General features: G+C 50.0%; 1 protein-coding gene across 1 annotated transcript in view; it reads left to right on the plus strand.

The window, feature by feature from the left end:
- Window positions 1-20,472, plus strand: part of LOC126518295 (uncharacterized) — a 90,399-nt gene extending 69,927 nt beyond the window's left edge. The window contains exons 10-12 of the mRNA XM_055064553.2: window positions 1,409-1,853; window positions 4,924-5,104; window positions 20,163-20,472. Of these exons, the coding sequence (XP_054920528.2) occupies window positions 1,409-1,853; window positions 4,924-5,104; window positions 20,163-20,378 (842 nt within the window). The 3' untranslated portion in view covers window positions 20,379-20,472. The remainder of the gene's footprint in view (window positions 1-1,408; window positions 1,854-4,923; window positions 5,105-20,162) is intronic.
- Window positions 20,473-21,365: the final 893 nt, after the last annotated feature.

Below are 21,365 nucleotides of genomic sequence, written 5' to 3' on the forward strand. Positions count from 1 at the left end.
GATCGTGCCCGTGTGTAGACGCTAAACTCCCCACACGTGGGCCGATTCCGAAGATAGTGCAATGCCGGGCTGACACGCGGCGGAGGTGCAGTTCGCCATTAAGGAGCTTACATAGACATCCTCGCTGGTCATCCTTCTTCACATAGTGGAAGGGCACTTCTCTTTCAAATTTTTTTTAGGCTACCCGATACCTATGGAAATAGGAATGTCAGGAAATTATGCGTACAATTTATTCATGTTACACGGCGGAAGTTGTCGCGCTTTTATTATGCGCTTATTACGAATAAAAAAGAAGTAGAAAAGCTTGGTAGGATCCAGCCGTTTGCAGGCATTGCTTAACCAACGAATCGTTCGTGCCACTTATATAATGTTGTGTCAGTTGTCAGTTGTCGGGCATCGAGAGCATATTGGAACTGTCAGGCTATTTCATCATCGATAAACCCAGAGCTGCAAAAATTTGGTCTCAGCAGGGGTACTAGCCGCTGCCGCCTTGATCGGGACGAATTTACAGCCTTAGGGTTCACCTTGAGGACCTTCGCGTGTATCTGCTGAGCCCGTGCCAGGAGCGGTGAAAGCCTGCGCTCACGCGACGACGGCTCCCAAGCCCGTATATATATACCGCCTGCAGCACCACGAATGGATTCGTAGTCAGCTAGTAAAGCGATAACTACACCCTCGCGTCAGAGGACTAATGACACGCGTCTTTCGCGGTTGTGATTTGGGTTTTCCATGGTATCCCTCAGTATGAAGGCTTTTAGCGTAAACGCAACAATGGTATACACGGACGCAGAGGACGTGCGTGCGTCCTGTTCTTCCCCTGCATCCACGAACTGTAGTCGTACTACACACTAAACGCCTTCATGACACGCGTCTGTGTTCGTCGTCGTCTCTGTGCGTGTTGTCTAATGCACGCAAGTCGTAATGCGAGCTTCGTTAGTACGCCTGAATCCCCGATTGTGATGATAACGATGGCACGTTGATGTACGAGCTTTGCTGCAGGACGCGAGGGCCGCACTTAACCAGGATTTCCGATTTGCACGAACTGTACGCGCACGCGCCTTACACGCTCAGTATACGCGGCCGCCTGCGCATTTGCGAAGTTGGCCTAAACCTAGACCCAAACGAAAGCTCCGATTGACCAAGGGGAGCTTACAAAAGTAAAGGAGGTGGGGAGTATCCACTTACCATATCTATAGGGTAGCGCCTTTCTTCGCCCGTCGAGAAATAGCGCGAGGGTGCTCTAGAGGGCGCGTGAGGATACGCGTACATGTGGCTTTCCCGCGCGGTGACCACCTGCGACGTCAACACGCGCACGTTGGAAGGGGGGGGAGGCGCGGGTTGATATGCACCGGAGCGGGCGCACCTACAGCGTCGCCGCGCGCATTTGTGTGCGCGTCCGTACGCGCAGCGAGCCCGGCGTCTAGCCTGCTGCCTGACTCCCCCAGGAAGCAGCAGCTGCCGCCGCCGTGGTGCGAGGGAGAGGAAGACGAGCGTCGTCTCGGACGAGGACCGGAAGAAGGGGAAGAAGTCGAAGAAGCCGCCGCCGACGTCGTCAGCATCGAGCCCTGGCGACCGGGCGACCGACATGTCGCCCTTCCGGGCACCTCAGCCTCGTCGTTCCTGGTGCCGTGGAACCGGCTCGCAGCCCCGCAGGCTGGTCCGCGTCTAGCGGCGGTGCCGGCGCCCTGCGTCTCCTCCTCCTCCTCCTGTTCCTCCCGCCGGCGGGAAGCTGTCGCAGTCCCGGAGCCCTGTGCCGGAGGTGGGCCTGCCACCGCGTGGGGAAGAGGAGCCGCCGCGATGCTGCCGACGTCTGCATCGACTGTGGCGGCGCGGCCAGTGCACCGTGCCTGCAGGTTGGCGTGCCCGAATGTTTATTCGGTTACAGGGAACCGGGTAGTGCTTGTCGTTGTCCCCAGTTGGTACTTATTTGTCTTGGTAGAGATGGCACAAAGCATGGCGACAAATATGAAGTAGACGACAGGATGAGGTGCCGCACCACGCCTTCAGGTTGGCGCGGCAAAATGTTTATCCGATTACAGGGAATAGAGTGGTACTTGTTGTTGTCCCCAGTTGGTACCTATTAGTCTTGGTAGAGATGGCACAAAGCATGGCGACAAATATGAAGTAGACGACAGGATAAGGTGCCGCACCACGCCTTCAGATTGGCGCGGCAAAATGTTTATCCAGTTACTGTACCACTCCTCTCTGTAAAGCCTCATGGTCTTGAGAGTACCTAAATAAATAAATAAATAAATAAATAAATAAATAAATAAATAAATAAATGCGACATTTACAACGGCACAACTAAGAAATCACTCAGAAATTCACGCAATGTACCTTTAGCTTGTCCGCGACTGTGGCTATAAAATATTTCTTGTGTGCGGCACTTCGTTGAGAGGAAGGTTTAGGGCGGTTGCTTCTGTCTAAATAAATGGAAAAGGAGAAATCGTTTTTCTATGCAACCCCTGCACCAATTTTGATGGGGCTAGTTGCATACAAAATAGAATGTTATAAAGTCTAAGTGACTGATGGGTAACGAATTTTCGATTTAGGCCGCCAATTTTCAAAAACGAAACGATCGAGTTTCTATCTTTGTATATAGGCCATGAAGAATAAGGTCACAATTCTGTGAATTGCATGTAATAGTACATCTAAAGCGGACAAAATTGATGTGTTATTCATGGCTCTCAAATATACTACTAACATGCAAGTGAAACTTTTGCAAAGCCCTTGTATACATTGTAACAAATTCATGTAGGATACAAATTGATATGTCAAATTTGTCCGCTTTGGGTGCTGTAACGTGTGCAGTTTACACAACTGCGCCATGTCTGTTCCTGGTGTAGAGCTATCTATGCATCGTATAAAGTTGACTCTATTTCTTTTTTTTTTTCAAGCTGACCGAATTTGGAAAATTCCCCTTAATACGTTCAGCCATATATTAAAATTTTGCTTCCAGCAGTCAATAGAACCTAACCCTTTCTTTTAAAGGCAACAGAATTAATTAAAATCGGCCCAATGGTTAACTCGGAAAAGCATTTCTGCGTTTAACGTGTACTCGAATAGGTGGCGTCGGAGTTGGGCCCGAGCTAGAGCTTGCTCTTATGAACAGTAGGCACGTACTATTTTCTAATACGTTTCCCATGGTAGTCTCAGAAACCGAAAACGAAAACACACACACATGCGTACGCACGCACGCGCGAAATAATAGACGGGATGCGTCACAAGCATTTATGACAACATATCGTTTTATTGGCTATGGGGCACAAATATATTCTAGCACAGATGACTTGGAAACGCAGAACTTCTTGCGGCGTGTTAGTGTTTGTGGTTTTCCCTTTCTTTACTGCGACTACGAAACCGGGAAGTTTCGTTGGGGCGGCGTCTAATGTGAAAGCCGACACTAGCAGCTCGATTCGGATTGTCAACTAGCATATGTAGCCCTCGGAAGGATGGTGGTAAAAGGCATAACTAGAAACTAAAGAAAAGCAGACAGTAGGCAGGATCGCTCATGGTCGTGGCTGGTTACTACCGGCGCTGCGTGTGTTATACCGGGGCCTAATGAGCGCTCTACCGGTCAGTCTACCTATACCGCGGCCTCCGCTTCACTCTCCTCTCCGTCGCTCGTTCGTTCCTCCTTCTGCATTGCAAAGTTGCAAAGTATTTAAGGCTTGAGGCGAACTTGCACAGCGACGCCACACCGCTAATTAAAAACGGATTCCCGGGCACCTCGCGGGAGATATCCCTGCTTCCACTTAGCTACTGCTGAAAAAAAAGGAGAAAGAAAGAGAAGGGAAAATTATGTGCAAGTTCTTCGCCCTGACACTCGTGCTTCTTCGGGGCCGAACGAATGAAAAGGGGCGCTTAAGAGAGAGATAAATGAGATGCAGAACGCAGGGAGGTTAACCGGAATATGGATATCCAGTTTGCTACCCTGCGTTGGGGAAGGGGGAAGAGAAGACGGAAAGGTAAGTAAAGAATGCACACACATAAGAGCGAGGGAGATCACCGAGCGTCTCCCAACACAAAGTGCAAAGGGATTAAGGGACACATTGCTTAACAATGGTACTTGAATTCGATTCTAGTGCCTTCTGCCGTCGATACGAATGCTCTACCGTGTGCTCCGTCTGGTATTTGGCACGCGATGGTGTGCATGGAAGTTACGCGAGAAGTTCTGTAATCAAGATGTATCACTCCGCGCGTTTCGTCGCGAACTCTCGTCGTCACACACGCTCGCGCGAGCCTGCGCGTAAGGCTGCCCCGACAGGCTGCTAATGAATCACCCGGTAAACGAAACAGAGAACTACTCAGAAGAATGTACTAACAGCCTGACTACACAGTTTGTTTATTATAAATGATTGAAACGTTCTTTTTATTAAAGAGCTTAAGTAAAGAACACTGTCACATAATTGCTGGCATGTAACTCCAAACTATTTCTTGTTGCGAACGCAGCTACTGCAAGAAGTCTTGCTAGCCTCGGCGACGCATGAACGCTATGTCTGAAACGGAGTATAGGCCATTGCTGCTGTCACGGGGCCGGCAGGTGACCAGGCATCTCTTACTCGTTAGAAGGAACAGTTTGTTCTCGGTAGAGCTGAGCTTCGAACCCCGTACCTTCTACGTTCAAGGTGCACACTCTGCCATTGTGCCATCGATGTTGTCACGGTGGCTGTTTCACATTGGCCTCTCTATGTACGCGCAGTCACAGGTTTGGAGCTGCGACAAACTCAGCTTGCTCCTCAGAGAGCAGAGACGAGCAAGCTCAATCCACAGGCGAAGGTTAGGGAAACCCATGTACTACCCACTGTTCCTATGGTAGCCGAACTGTCACAGCGCCAGAGCTCTGTCCAATATAATTTGCATATAGGGAACTGTGCGCGCTGATATAGGTGTTTTTTTTTATCTTTCTTTCTTTTTTCGCAGTTGGCGCGAGGAGACGTACCCGCCGATGACTCCTGTGCGCGCCCGACCGTCCATGTCGTCCTTGTCCGGCCCGTCGCCGTGGCAGGCTCTTGTGCCAATGTCCACGACGCCGATGTTTCCTGGAACACTGCAAGCGCCACCTCCACCGCGGCCGTCGCCTGCGACTTGGCAGCGCCCAGCGGTACGCAAGATAGGCCGCGCGCTGTTGATTTCTCTCTCTCTCCCTCTTATTTGCCGGAAAAAAAAAATTAAGTTTCACTAGATTCCCATTTCAAGAGCGCTCGAGCGGGAACCTCGTGAAACTTGTTTTTTTTTTCCGGCAATTAATAATCGACGCGGCGTCGCTCGCCGTGGACGTGTCGATTTCATGCGGCGCCTTGACTACGCAGCTATTAGAGAGCTTTAGCTTGTCCATAAACTTCTTACAGTTTACACGTAGAATGTGCAAGTCACGGCAGCATTTGCATTGCGTATTGTCTGGTTAGACTCTGCGTCACCAGATGGCGCCACAAGCTTGGTTGCTGTAAAGTCCCTTGATAATTTTAAAGTAGCGACACTCTTTGAACTCTGCCGCCGCCGCGCGACCTCCTCGCCTCCTCCTCGCCCCTTGAACGCTCCCCCCGCGGCAACCAGTTTTGCCCCCGTTTTTCTGCACGACGATTGGTCTCCCTGCCGTTGCCCTTGGAAACGCGCGGATCTTGAGTTTTGCTTGTCTTTTTCTTTTTCGTTCGCGCCATTTTCCTCCTGAGCACGGCTGGCTCGGCGCTTTAGCTCGGCGTAGCGAACGTTGTACGCTGTGTTTCCTGCTCTGTGTGCTAGCGCTATGCCGGGCTGTTGCGCATATAACTGCAGCAAGAAGCTTGAAGATGGTTTTGCCATTTTTATGATACCACAAGGAAAGCGTGACGTCTTGCGCAGGAAGCAGTGGCTGCATGACATTGGCCGAAAGAACTTTGTTCCGACAAAGAACAGCGTTGTTTGCGAGCTGAGGCGTCTTTCTTATAGCTAGTAGCAAAGCATCCCGTAATGCTGCATTTTTTTTTTCATTCTTCCGGCCTGCTCACCAGCGTTTTTGTTGCGGTTGTCCTCAGTATGCTTAATATTCTGGGGCGGCTCCATCACCTCGCAAGTCGCTAACTGTTGTTATTCAGTCGGAAGTGCAGCATTAAAGATTCTGCTTGGCGCCCTGAAAAAATTAGGGGCAATTATATCCGTGGTATTGCAGGTGATGAGCGTTAGCTAGTCAACATGGAGCTTTTTTTTATGTTCTAAGGCGAAAGCCTTTAGATCTCTATGTTTCAAGGCCGCGTTGTAAACTGGAAGTATCACGTGACCCAAGGAAGGCCAGAGGTGACCCAAAGCATGTCCACCCCTGTATAAGAGAATGATTACCCAAGTTAATTCATGAATCATTAGTGATTGATATACGGTGGATTAGGGAGGATTAAGGTTGATAAGAGTGTATTAAACAAGATTAGGGTGGATTAGAGTGCATTAAGAAGGATTAAGATGCATGAACAAATATTAAGGTGGGTGGAGGAGGATTAAGGCGGATTATGGTGGATAAGGGTGAAGGGTTGATGAAAGGGTATTCAGACCGATTAGGATGAATTAACAAGGATTAGGGAGGATTAAGGTGGATAGAGGGAGATTAAGGTCGATTAACGTGGATTAAGGTGAATTAGGGTTGATAAAGGAGGATTAAAGCCGATTAGGATGGATTAGGGTAGATTAAGGTGGATTAGGTATGATAGAGGTGGATTAGGATGTGTTGAGGTAGATTGGGACTATTAAGCAGGATTAAGTTGGATTAACGTGCATGAGTAAGGATTAAGGTGGATGAAGGGGGATTAAGGCGGATTATGATGGATTAGGGTTGATACAGGAGGATTAAGACCGTATAGGATAGGCTAAGGTGCATTAGGGGCGATGTAGGTTAATTAGGTTGTATTAAGGTGGATTGGGAGTATTAAGCTGGATTAGGGTGGATGAAGGAGCATTAAGGTGGATTGGTGTGGACTAAGGTGAATTAGGGTTCATTGACTATTAAGACCGATTAGTCTACCATAATCGTCCTAATGCACATTAATCCACCGAATCCACATTCATCGACCTTAATACTCCTTCCTTCATAATCCATAATCCACGAAAGTACTCCTTAATGCACCCTAATCCATTTTGGTCGATCTTAATCTACTCTAACCCTCCTTAGTGCACTGTAATCCTCCTTAATCAACCCTAATGCTTCCTCAATTTAATCCACCCTAATCCACGATAATCGTCCTTAATTCATCTTAATCCACCCGAATCCACATTTATCTACCTTAGTCCACCCTAATCCTCCCTCATTCCCTTTAATTCACCTTAGCCCACCATAATCCTCCTTAATGCACCTTAATCCTTCTTAATCCACCCTTATCCTTCTTCATGCACTTTAGTCCACCCTAATCCACTATAATCGTCCTTAATGCACCTTCACCCACCCTAATTCACCTTCATCAACCTTAATCCAACCTAGTCCTCCTTTATGCACCTTAATCCACCCTAATGCACCTTCATCGACTTTAATCTACCGTAATCCTCCCTAATACACCCGAATTCATCTTCATCAAATCACTAATCAATCATTACTTTGCTAATCATTAATCATCTCTTAACGCGGCTGCACATGCTTTAGTTCGCTTCCAGCCTTCCTTCGGTCACCTCATATTTTCTGTAGCTCACAACGGGACCTTGAAACAGAGGTCTAAGGCTTTCGCTTAATAAGCCACACACAAAGGGATGTGTCTCAAGCAATACTAGATCAGACGCACGAAGTAAAGCATCTGATCATGTGGCAGAAAAATTGTCTGGAGTATAGAACTCGCCTCAAAGCTCCCTTTATATCGGTATACCCCGTTCATACGGCTTCAAGAAAAAACCAACTTCCTCATAAACGTTGCCTCCAGCATTATCGATGCTGTTATTAGCATTTCTCAAAATTTTCAACCCCACTGGGGCGCGCAACTGGCCCAAAATAACACGCCTCCATAGAATCCTGCGGCCCGTCCACGGGAGCCCAGGAGGAATAGCGCGCCGTGCGCAGCCGGCGGGCGAGGAGAATCGAGGAGGAAAGCGCCGTGAGGAGGAGAGTGTCGCTACTTTCAAATTATCAAGGGGCTTTAGGTTGCTGCTGTGCACCTCCAAACCCAGTAGTCCGTAGACGCTAATACGTTTACACGTGCGAGCTAAAGCTTTTTTCATATTAGGTTACCAATGTCGCTACCAGCGACGCTGGTAGCGACATTTTTTGGCGCTTTGTTCTACCACTACTCGTTGGACACAATTTTGTTACCCGGGTGTTCCTGTTAGAGGAGAACTAAAGCGAAACATTGCACGTTAGCGGTTACATCGCTGTCAATATTTTGCAGCAGCAGTTTAGTATAGCATTGTTAGTCGCTGCAGTGAAGATATTTTGTCTGTCTCTGTATTTACATTCTACACCGCAAGGTGGCACCAGTAACTCGGCTGTTCACGCCGGTCTCCGGCAACTCGGTATTCCGTAAACTGCTATATGGTTACGGACAACCCTACCTTTTGCGGATTACCGGGCACGTTACCGGGCTACGGGAGGCGCAAACGTCAGTGGTTGGTTTGGTGGGGCTACCTGGTAGCGCAGAGCTCAACCAGGCAAACACAAAACTATTACTGGAGCGTAAAAGTGTATTGTACTTCGCTGTTGGTGTAAAATTTCAGCAGGGGCGTAATCGGGAACACGTTGTCTTCTTAAATGTTTCTTTTCGGCAAGAACACACACACACGCACGCACACAGGTAAGCCTCTCTATAAGGGCATTGCGATTAGACGAAGCGTCACAAGGTCTCGCTACCATCGTTATTGCAGCCGCACACCTGTCTGATATTCATGTAGGCTACAAACGGTAAGAAACTGCCCGACAACCCGCCGTGGTTGCTCAGTGGCTATGGTGTTGGGCTGCTGAGCACGAGGTCGCGGGATCGAATCCCGGCCATGGGGGCCGCATTTCGATGGGGGCGAAATGGGAGAACACCCGTGTACTTAGATTTAGGTGCCCGTTAAAGATCCCCAGGTGGTCGAACTTTCCGGAGTCCTCCACTACGGCGTGCCTCATAATAAGAAAGTGGTTTTGACACGTAAAGCCCCATAATTCAAAAACTGCCCTACAAGCTAAAACTTTCTATTTGCGCTTCTCGACGTCATATTTCGCTAGCCACATTGTCGTAGCGCGGCGTGATGCGGATGTGCCCGGGACGGACGTCGTCGCCCTCAAGGTGTGTCGGAAGCACTTTTCGCCTGGTTGCCACTTTAGGCGTCAAGACGGCGTCTATATAAAGTCCCGATTCTCGGCGTTACCTCATTGGCGGTTCGGCCGAGCGGTTCCGCATTCGCCATGCGCCCGGTGGGACGCTTTTTTTTTTTCAGGTTGATGCGATTCGCCCACGTGACCGTCGCGATGACGCACGCTCGTGACGTGTCGCTCATCACCCTCGTGATTGTTCACCGAAGCGGTTTTGTAATTTACATCTTTGCCGTTCGAGGTCAAGTCAACCAAGTGTGGTGTATAAACGAGAACTAACCTAGAGCGACGAGAGAGCGTTGTAGCACGAACCGCGGCCATAGATAAGCTGTAGCAGATAATATGCAGATAAGGTGTTGCCGCGAGTAGTGTTGCAGAGATTCACTATCATTGCATAGTGGACACAAAGGTGATTTAGCCAGGTCAGAGCAGCGAAGGTAAAAGTTCAGTGGGGGGCGCTGGGTACTGTAGCCTCGTAATGACCGATACTTCAGTTTTCCTGGTGGGGCAACATTTATTGTATCAAGGGAAATTGAGATACGGGAAATCGGACGTTGGGGACAACGATTATTTGGCGAAGTTATTTGTTGAAGTAAATTCGCTGAATCGCGCCGCGGTGACGAAAACCGACGTTGGCAAAATGAGAATTGCACAACCATTGTGGTACGGTACGGCGAGGTCATCTGCATATTCATTGGAGGCTAAACCTTCGTGCCCCGGGCGTGTAATTTCCGTCCAGCACTTTTCTGGGGGTTTATTAAGCGCCCCTGCCTCATCTGCATGCTGTCATATCATGTGTTTGCCTTCCTTCATCGGCTGTCCTCAGCGTGGACTCTGCTGGGAGTGTGCGTGTGTGTGTGGGGGGGGAGTCCTTCGCCGTGTCGTTCGGGATAAGATAAGCGAACTTTGCTTAAGAGTGAATACAATCTTCAATCACTACTGGTCAATTTCCCGGCGGCTTCGCGCGACACTCTCTAGAGACGCCACTTTACGAATGAGTGGTTCTGTAGCCTCAATCTCTACGCCACCGTGTCTTAGATCAGTTGCCTGCAGCAGTAAGAAATAGCTATTTCGCAAAAGGCGCTGAAAGCCCTCTTCTTTGCGTCTTGACTTTTTTTGTCTCCCACGCGGACTATTTCTTTATCTGAGCGTTGTAAGAGACATGCATTGGCCATGGTCTTATACTTAAGCGCGGTGTTCGCCCGGCTTATTCGTTCCCGTTTTAAAGTAAAGGAAAAGTTCAATGGCCGTCTTAGAAGTATTACGGTTGCTTCTCCTCTCTTATTCTGTCTTCGAACATTAAACAGAGACCTTCTTTTCCTTAACGTTGGGTGAGCGTGCCCGATATAACTTTCTTTCTTTTTTTGTTCAGATCAGTATTTTTTTTTTTTTTTTCGATTTGTTCACCTTCGATGTCTCCTGAAGCATCTAGGGAAAGCCACAGAACAGCTTCCATCGCTGTGGCAGTCACTTGTTCGTAATAAAATACAACGTCACTCTTCACCAGGCATTTTCATCGAACTCGGAACGAAGACTATTTTATTTCTTTATTTTTTTTTTTACTTGTAAAAAGAACTTCATTTTCCAAGTGGTTTCGCGAGAGACGAGCAATACATTTCGGCTACACTCTTAGTTTTTGTCCGAGTAAGCTCCTCCGGCAGCGTGCCGCGTTTATTTTTTTTTTTTTTCTTCTTTTTTTATGTTTGGTTACCTTCGTAGTTTTCATCGCCCTCTTGAGAACAAACGCACATGAAAGCTTTGGTCAGACCGGGACAGGCAGTCCCGTGCTATAGTTCCTCGCGGAATAAAGGGCAGCTCGCTCCCGTAAGTTTCTCCTGGCAACGTCGTGATGTTGATCCGGCGCACTGGACACATCCTGCGGGCGAGCAGGTTCGCGGGCTGTTTGGTGCGCTTCACGTTCGAGTGCATGCGGGGGGTGGGCAGCTGCTCAAAAGCCTTTGAGTGAAGTGCAAGCCGCCGCCTTTCGAAGGCCCCGGCAAAAAGCGTCGCTCGGTTTTCTTCTGCATCTTTTGCGAGTGGTCTCTGCTGACGAAAATGTCCACGGCTAACTACTCCGTTTTTCGTTCCTTCTCTCGATGTTCTAAAGTGGGCTTGAGTGACGGTTTCACCTGATACCTTATTCTTTGTAGTTATTTTTTTTTTGGTGGTGGTTGTTTGTTTGAGGTTTAGTGAAATGTTCACGAGGGGGTGGGGGGAAAGTAGGGGTGGAGGGGAGGGTGAGGTGTTGAAGGTGCAGGTGCGTCTGTACCAACCAGGTTCGTAAGACAACCGCACAAGCACGTAAGAAAACGCGAATCCGCAAGCGCCGACGCCGTCTTCCACTGTTTCGTTATTTTCCTTGCGCTATCGCCCGAGGTGAAAGATGTTGCCGCTATGTACAGCCTTTGTCGAAAGCGTAGGGGCTCCTCGCGCCTTCACTCATATAGATGTCTTCGGACGGTGTGCTGCGTTTCCCGTGGCGCCCCTGACATTCCGTACCTCTGGATCATGAGTTGTCTTCATATCAGTGTCTTGGAGCTCGTGGCACGCCACAGAAACTTGTTTAAGAAGAGCAGCCCGATGCAACGAGCTGGAATCTACGTACAGCGAAGCCTTGTGCGAGTGCATAGAATCGAAATGCGAATTTGTGTTCATTGGAGGTCCGCACAAAGTGACACGGAAGGCTTTATTCAGGCAATGTAGAAAGGTTAACGCAATGTCTCGAAAACAACAACGACAATAACAAAAAAGAACACGGGCAATAGAACGCGGGGTGCCTTAGCGTTTCTTCTGGTTATTTTTTCCCCACCGCACGACCGCAGCCGGTGCGGATGCGCTGAGGCTAGCGCCATCTGGTGGTGGTGCAAGGAACTCAGCGGCGGTGACGTCACGCGCGAGGCCTGCGTTGTGATCGATTGGCCTATTCGGTGTGGGAGAAGAGCCACGTCGCAGCAGCCACGCTCACGAAAAACCCGGAGAGATGCGCAAAGAGAAGCGTCGCTTCTTGAAAGCCGGTAGTGAGCATGGCGGTCGCGGGCAGTGTTAGCTGCAGCTCTACACGTCGACGCGTTTTGTGTGACGCATTGAGCGTCAGCTGATTTGCGCGTGCGACGCGCATTGTGCTTTCTCGTGTTTGCTTGACTGCGCGGACAGGGCCGATTCAAATGTGGTCGCGAAGCTTCGGGTGAAATAGTGGTTCAGAACAAGTTGTCACCGACATAAGCAAAGGTGGTTACGGGAACAGCGGTTGAAGCGCGACTGTGTGAGGAGGGAACCGATATTGTGAAAGAAGAAAACTGTTTTTAATTAAAACGTCACCGTTGGATTCATTATGCGGAAATAAAATACCTAATCAATTTTATATAGACGCCGCTGTCACTTGCAATGCAGCTCTTGAAGTGTGCAGAAAGGCGCGCTTGTAAAGTTGACCTGTTATAATGTTCGCCGTTGTGTTGTTTTGCTTGTCGACGTTTGTACGAATTTGGTTGCGCGGGTAGTTGCATTGTTTCTTAACCTGTTCGATCTAAAGTGGCGAGTTACAACCACGACATAATTGTTTAGTTGTTTTCGTGCGACTGCGCTGGCCGACGGGCTTAGCGTTTGACGATGGGACCAGCACTCTTACGTCCAATGCTTTCTTCGGCCTCCAAAGAAAGTATGTTCTGTGCAAAGGTGCGATATTCGACACCCGTGCGGCTGACTTTCTTCTGCATCGCTTTCCGCGCAGAAAGCGTCGAAACGCGCATCAAATCTAATGGCGGGGCATTTGAACATACAGCTGTAATGGCAGGCCGCCACAATGAAGTTCGCACCTTTGAGAACAAAATGACGGCACTTCTGTTTTTAGCGGATATGACGTCACATTATTTTTTCCTCCGCTGGAAGAGTTCTCTCGTCACACAGATGGCGCTAAAGACCTATGAACCGCCATGTTTCGAACGGATGGGCTTCTATGGAAGCTTCGCTGCCAGGTATATTTTATTTACCTTGGCGTGGACTCATCGCTGACAAGCAAGTTGCAGAGGTGCAATTAGGAAATTCGCAGACGCAAGTTGGAATCAGTTGGCGCAGGACTGGGCTAATTGGAGATCGCAGGGAGAGGCCTTCGTCCTGCAGTGGACATAAGATAGCCTGCTGTTGATGATGATAAACTTGGCTTCAGCACATGATAAAGTGGAAACTTGGACGAGTTGGTGATTCAGTATCAACATGTCTGCACACCGCAAGAAGACGAGGACAGAAGAAAGGACACAACGCAGAGGCTGACTTCAACGAAGCTTTATTTGCGGAACCGCCAGAACTATTTACTGTAGACATGAGAAAAAAAGTAATTAAAACGTTCGCATGATGTCGCACATCTCATGAACCCCTATCGCATAACAGCCATCTACTTGATTTCGTTTTTTGGTAAGGGCAATAGACTGCATTCTGATGCAAAGGTCACCCCGTCGAGAACAGCTTACCCGTGAAATCACAGAGGCTGGCACCTCAGGGACGTCACAGTCGTTGTGTCGTGCGGCGCGATGGTAAAATCGTGTCTTTTTGTACTTGCGAGGAGGATTCCACGCGAGTTTCCTCGCGCTCTTTTTATTATTAGTTTTTTTTAATTCTTTGACGAATCCTGTGCCTCCTCATTCGCTTCCGTTTTTAACTTGCTGTGATATCGCATACACTCCCTGTAGCTGCGCGAAGACGCCGCTACTGCTGCTGCTGTTCGGCGATGGCACACAGCTACGAGCTCCAGTGTCTCTTTTAATAATAGCACCCCACTTACATGCAAGAGCCCCCTGGACACTACACGGATAAAATTTCGCACGCGAATCCGTTAAAGTGGCGTGCGAAAGCGAACAAGCGCGACTTACTTGACTCTGTCACCCGCCGTGGTTGCTCAGTGGCTATGGTGTTAGGCTGCTGAGCACAAGGTCGCGGGATCGAATCCCGGCCACGGCGGCCGCATTTCGATGGGGGCGAAATGCGAAAACACCCGTGTACTTAGATTTAGGTGCACGTTAAAGAACCCCAGGTGGTCGAAATTTCCGGAGTCCTCCACTACGGCGTGCCTCATAATCAGAAAGTGGTTTTGGCACGTAAAACCCCATAATGTAATTTTAATTTTTTGACTCTGTCAACAACAGTAGTGCATGGCGCAGGCTTTTCTGCTCTCCTTTTTTGTGCGCTACGTGCCCCGGAAGTATGTAGAATTTCACGGGCGGGTGTTGGCCGTGCATGCTTTCTGAGCTGTTGTCACACTTTACGGCAGGATTGTGCGGACGAATGCACGGGAGGCGCGAATCTCGCCAGACCGTACTCCCGCACACAACACGCCATGTACGCAACCGCGCTGCCTGTGGCGACCTTTTCGTTTGCTCCTGCAAGCGCCGCCGGCCAGCATCGTCCCTATATTGCCGCCTAGCCCAGGTTTAGAGGCCTACAGATGGGAATACGTTCGCGTACGCGTTCTTTGTGTTTGTGCGCGAGCACATGTGCGTATCTTCAGTAGCTGTCGCTGTAAAAGCGATGAACCATGCTTGTGCTACCTAATTGCAGCACAATGACGGCTTGGACTGGGGGGGGGGGGTTTACGACGTGGTCGCGCGAGTATTGTTTTGAAGCCAAAATACGGAGCTAAAAAAAAACGAAGAACCTGGACAGACCCCATTTTATCGTGGAAGAAGAAAATTTTGTGAGAAAGAGAGGTGTTGCGTGTAAGGGGCCTTCAGTACAGGCTCCCACAGGCGGCTTCCACAAGGGCATGCTTGATGTAAGCCTCCAGGTACACTTGGTTCTTCGGGAGCTTAACGGTGGTCATCTACTCCGGGGAGAGGATAGCCTGTCGAGGAGGAGCTGAGGCGAGCAGACAGCCTGACACACAGCTTCGCACGAAGTGTTTTGCACGCTTCTATGCACACCCTCATTTCTTTTTAACAGTACAATGCGCATCCAAGCTCTCCTGGGTCACGTGGCGCCTATGCGTTTTACTTGTCCCTCACTGCCCTTAACGTGGAAGCTGTGGCGGAACCTTCGTATCAACGCTTCAGCGAGTTGCGCGGTTTGTTTTCCACCGGCGCAATCAAGTTTCCTCATCTCGAGCGTCCGCTTCCTTCCTGAGCGAGCGTAACTTTCCACAAGAGCGAAGTGCACGAGTCTGCATGGGGGCCGATGATCAGACTTCGCCTGCTTTCACGTCTAGGAAGCGCTCCCCGTTGACTCATCTTTCGGGGCGTCTGCGCTGCGGCCGCGCCCGACGTTCGAAGCGCGGTGTTGACTCACCGCGTCAATAAACTGCGCGCGCGCGCAAAACGTGCGGCTGATAAGGGAGGACGTGACGTAGCCACCGCGCGACCGTATAGCGAAAGTGCGACGCAGCAACGCGACGCGCGGTCGCACCGCCGAGCAGACTGCGTGACAAGCGCGCGGTAAGCGTTCAACATTGAACTGCGAATGCGAGAGAATGAAAGGTCTCGCGCGTGATTACTACAACAAGAGTGCGATGCAGCATTGCTACACGCACACGCCATGAAGCAATGAAAAAAAAAGATATCAGTGGCGATTTAGTGGTAAAAGGGAAATGCGTTAGTCTTTACGTCGCACCACTTTGAGGTCCCGGATCCCTGTTTTAAACCGCGTTCACCACATTGCAAAGCGTTCAGGAGCGCACTTGACTCTCGTCCTGCCTCGTTGAGAAGCGAACTGCAACAGACGGTGGTCAGGCACTGATCATTGTCAGATGCACTGCATATATATATATATATATATATATATATATATATATATATATATATATATATATATATATATATAATATGCCCTCTCTACTTCGAACACGTGACCGGCTACACAGACACAATTTTTCCCGTTTGACACTTCTAATGCGAACGCATTAAAAAGTGGGAGCCTCACGTGACAGTCTTAATGCCCATCCAAAAGAAGACAAAAGATAATCAGGGGATATGAAGCGAATTCTACTAGAAGCACGTGTACCATGATAGGCTAGCAGTGCGCCGCACGCCAAGCCTCAGCGCACTCTTGTCGCCTGCGCTCACGCGCGTTCCACTTTGCGGTTGTTTAATTCGCTTGGCATTCTTCGCAATCAAAGTAGCCTTGACCCTCCCACCCGTGGCATCAACGGAGAAACTCCTCAAGCTCGGCGTCCACAATACGTGGGAAGAGCTTGTCGAGGCTCATAAGATCAGCCAACTAGAGCGGCTCAAGCTCACACCCACCGGACGTGTCGTTTTGCGCTACTTCAACTACAGTGAAAGCTTCATTGCATACACAGACCAGAAAGCAAGAATCCCACCTGCAGTCCGGGACTGTATCAGCGTTGCAAGTATACCGCGCGATATGCATCCAACTTATCGTAAGGAGCGTCGGCAAAGCAAAATCCGCGCACTCAGCAAGAAGTGCGGGAGAGACCCTGATACGAGGTACACCGATGCTGCCCGGTATATTAAACGAAACGCCTTTGCCCTAAGCGTCACGGATCAGCAAGGCAAAGAACTTGCAGCTGTCACCATCCGAGCAAGAGCCCCAGAGACTGCAGAGGAAACGGCAATTGCTCTGGCAATAACAATTTGCCCTGAGGTAGCAGTAATACTAACAACTCCCAAGCAGCAGCTCGCAACTATCAAAAAGGACGCGTATCAGAAACAGCGCTCAAAATACTAAGAAATCGCATCGCACGCGCTCCGCTCCCCGACACCCACATCAACTGGGTTCCAGGCCATCAGGGCATGACAGGAAATGAGGCGGCACACGCCGCAGTCCGCGAGCATACCAGCCGGGCTTTCCTGTCATCCCACACTAGGCCGGCCACCAACGTTGATGACGTCGCCCTAAAGTACTCGGAGCTTCTGCAACACCACCGACTCAGCAGAACAACGTACGCTTTACCACGCAAAAATCTGAGCAAAGCGGAAGAAGTCATCCTGCGCCGCCTACAGACCAACACCTACGTGCACGGAATAATCATGCACAGACTGTATCCTACGCAGTGCTCGTGCACATGCCCCCATTGCGACGTTCCAGACACCCTGCAACACATGGTCCAGGAGCGCCCCTTGCGTGACACATCCGCAGACCCTACCTCACAAGCTCCGCAAGACGACTCCAAAGAAAGCCGTCCCATAGAAGCACAAAAAGAGCGCCCCAACTCACCGCAGATCCATAAGATAACTGAAACGTGGGAGGCCAAGCTTTCCTCCGATGACCTGGACGACCAACGCAGTCTCGTCGCCCGGGCCAAGGAGGCAGTCTTAACCAGAGGGTTCTTGGAGCCCCCCACCTAGGCTGAATCGGGTTCTGACTCGGTTTACCGTTTCGCAAAATAAAAGTTTAGTTCTCTCTTCTTCGCCTTCTTCGGCAGTTCTAAAGCGAAAGCTTTACTAAGCGCGTTGAGGCGAGTTTCGCCGTCGCCTAAAATTTTACCTTCATTTGACTGCATCTGCGCCGTAGCATTGGCAATGCATCACGTGGCTCGCGCGCCGAGCTCCGCCGGATCGCCCCACGCGCTCTCCGCAACCCGGTCGCCGCCTGACCACGTGACTCGCCGAGCGGATGGATGGATGGATGGATGTTATGAGCGTCCTCTTTGGAACGTTGCGGTGAGTTGCGCCACCAAGCTCTTGCTGTTATACTGCCTAATGTCCTATCTAGGTTAAAGAAGAAAAAAAAGAAAAAGAAAAAAACCCCCTATGAACTGCCACAACCAAATTTTCTAATCCCCTATTGCGAACTTTGCTTTTGCGCGTCTCCGTTCTTTGTCGTTTCCTTACTTCCATCAATCTTCCGTTCGCCTCTTACTAATCTCTCTTGCGGACATGTTTACTTTTCCACTGCTCTCGCTGAACCCAAGGACTTCAAGGAGGCCAGTGGTGCCTAAATTGACCGCTGGGCAGACGTCTTCACATTCTGATAAAACATGCTCCATCGTTTCCCTAGCTTTACCGCAGCAAGCACATGCTTACTCTCCCTTCTTATATCTCGCTTTATAGGTGCATGTTCTAAGGCATCCCGATCTCTCTTCGAAAAGTAATGCGCTTCCCCCTTCGAGTTATCATAAATTCTTTCTTTCCTGATTTCGATTTTTCCTCTTAAGCAGTTACTCATGGCAGCTTTCTTTTCGATTGCCGCCACCCGTGAGATTATGTCAGCCTCTCTGACTTTCCGCTTGACCTTCTTTGTTGCTCCTGGCTAAGAGGAGCGCCGCGCTCGCCTAGTCAGTGCAAGCTTGTCCATGGATGAAAGCGAGGCCGGGCAATGCCACCTAGATATCGCAAGGCCTGTTTACTCCGATCCATGACGTCACGAACATGGCCCTAAATTCCCATTGACAAGGCTGGGGTGACGAAAGCGGTGACGTCAAAATCACTGTTGCCTACTCGGGATCATCCCCATTGTATTCTATGGCAGGCGGGCCAGGTAACATGACGTCATGGATCGGAGTGAAAAGGCCTTGTGCTATCTAGGTGGTGTTGGGCCGGGCCGCCTTCTCTGAGCGTTGCGCGGGAGCGGGAGGCTTTGAGCTGTCATCGCCAAGCGGCGTCTGACCACTCCGCGGAAATCGCCCGGCGAGCTGTTTAACTGGAGAGGGTCCGGAATGCAACGGGCGTCGCACCGTTGAGATCAATGAAGCAACCGCGTTCGCACCCCATCCGTTTGTGCTTCGACGCTGCGCATGTTCGCGACGCCTCTTTGCCGCCGCGAACATGCACTTGTGCTTTCCTTGTGGCACAACAGGCGTCGCACCGTCGAATGATGCGTGTCTATCCGAGCCTAATCGCAGTTATGTCGAGCCACCGACCAAGGCACAGCCTTCATACCTGGCCTAACGATGATTGTATACCTGAGTATAATAATTACAGCTAAATCAAAGGTTAACCTAGTGAAACCGAGGCTAAACCAGGCTTCCGCTTTGCATATCCAGGGTTAGCTGATCTAAGCCGCTGTCCATTTTTAGTCTGTCTGTCTGTCTGTCTGTCTGTCTGTCTGTCTGTCTGTCTGTCTGTCTGTCTGTCTGTCTGTCTGTCTGTGTCTGTCTGTCTGTCTGTCTGTCTGTGTCTGTCTGTCTGTCTGTCTGTGTCTGTCTGTCTGTCTGTGTCTGTCTGTCTGTCTGTCTGTCTGTGTCTGTCTGTCTGTCCGTCCGTCCGTCCGTCTCTTCTTTGACCGTTTTTAGTCCGGCTATCTATATATCTATCCTCTTACGCCCACCCAGTGCCCCAAGGTGTCTACCAGATTCGGCCACTAAAAATTTGCTGTGATCATTCCATTGTCATTCCAGCTTCGTGGTCTGCCTGTCGTATTGCCGTCATCATCACGCCGCCTGCGCTGACAAGCGGCCGAAGTTGCCTGATAGCTTCTCCTATGCGCATGCGCTTCCCTTTGCGCCCTCTACTCTCCTCCTGCTCACTTTTGTTAGCTAAACCGGATTTTCCCTTCTGGTTAATCTTCCTGCCTTTCCCCTATCTCTCTCTCTCTCTCTGCTGTGTTATAGCGCCGTCCGCCAGTCTCGGAATCACGGGAAACTAGCTCCCTCCACCCCCCCCCCCTCCAAAAGAAAAGAAGCTGTCACTTTTGATTATTGAAAGCCTTAATTTTCTGTCAGAAGAGTATAGGCTTGGGCTGGTTGGTAATACATAGTTGAACTGGAAGCATAGCGCGGGAAGGACGATCGACAAAGACTAAACAGGACAAGCGCTTTCAACACAGCGTTTACTGCTGAAGAAGGAGCATATATACGCAACTGATTCTGCTAAGGGAAAGAAGGACATAAAAGCTTGACAAAAGTGCCACATGCCGCCATGCCATGAATCCAAGCTCTGTAGTTGATAATGACACAGACGGCCTGCTGACGCATAGATCACCTGGCCGTGCAATCTTTGCTGGGGCTGAACTGTTCCGTGCATTTGTCCTTTGGTTCGTGCAGGAGGAGTTCATCACTGAGATGACGCCGGCGGAATGGCGGCCGGCGCGGCGGTGCTTCAGCCCCAGCGCCGACCACGTCGAGCATGTACCCCACCTGTACCAGCAGCGCCTCTACGCTCCGACGCCGCGACCGATGAACGCTAACCGCGGGGACCAGTATGTCGGACGTCACAGAATGGAGGGAGCGTGGCGGTTCCCGGGATGGAGGATGTTTTAAAATTTGGAACGAGGAGGGGACGGGCAGCAAGCATGCAGCGGCAGAAGCACGGTCTGGTTAATAAAGAAACGGCCTTGCGCTTCTATGTTCATAACGCACGTCGTTTTCCCCTCAGTGACAACCGTCTGGACTGCAGCGGTTTGCAGTACTGACAGCCTAACGTTCTTCACCGACAGCCCTCGCCGGAGACGCGTGTTGTAAAAGACGTGGCCTTAACTGGTAGATTTGGCTTGGGATCGAACTTGGGTCCCCTGGTACAATAGCCTGCTGGCTCTACCTAGTCTCACAGCTTCTGGTAAGTTGTACGGATTTCGTTTGTCTCTTAGAGTTGTTCTCAACGGGAAGTCTATACTTGTTATGCGCATCATGTGGGACATCTTGGGACGTGTTACCGAACGGTTACTTTCTACGATATCACTTTCAGTGCGCGCTTATTGGATGGTTGAGTAAAACCGGGTGAGCTGATTGGCTGGTCGACCACTACGTCACGCGAAAACGACAATATCGCCGTAAGGGACCGTCCGAGAAACTGTTCCCAGTATGCGCTCCAAAATTCTGTCTTAAGTTTTCGTGGACTCGGATCCAGCGAGCGCACAGAATGCACAGTGGGCCGAGGAATGCGAGATAGCGCGTTACCACGTTCTTCCGAGGTTGCCGATGGTGTTCCTTCTTTTATACGAGCTGAGTTAAGCATACAGTGCAGTAAAGTGGGCTCATAAAAAGTGACTGCGGTCGTTCGGCAGGTCGCGTCTGGACACTGAATAGCGATCCAACACAAAAGCGCGAGATATAACTTTCTTTTTTCTTTTTCTGAAGCGTCTTCGTGCGTTCATTATTCGTACCTTCATAGCTCGAGGGTGATCCGTTAAGAGGAAGCTATAAGTTGGCTCAGGTACTGTTCCTTCGACCAGACGATCCGCTCGCTGGGCCATCTCGTTTTCAGAGAACCTGTGATTCTTTTTTATTTAGTATTTGTGCTTTCTTTAT

Source organism: Dermacentor andersoni, chromosome 11 (assembly GCF_023375885.2).
Source record: "Dermacentor andersoni chromosome 11, qqDerAnde1_hic_scaffold, whole genome shotgun sequence".
In the NCBI taxonomy this organism is placed as follows: domain Eukaryota; kingdom Metazoa; phylum Arthropoda; class Arachnida; order Ixodida; family Ixodidae; genus Dermacentor; species Dermacentor andersoni.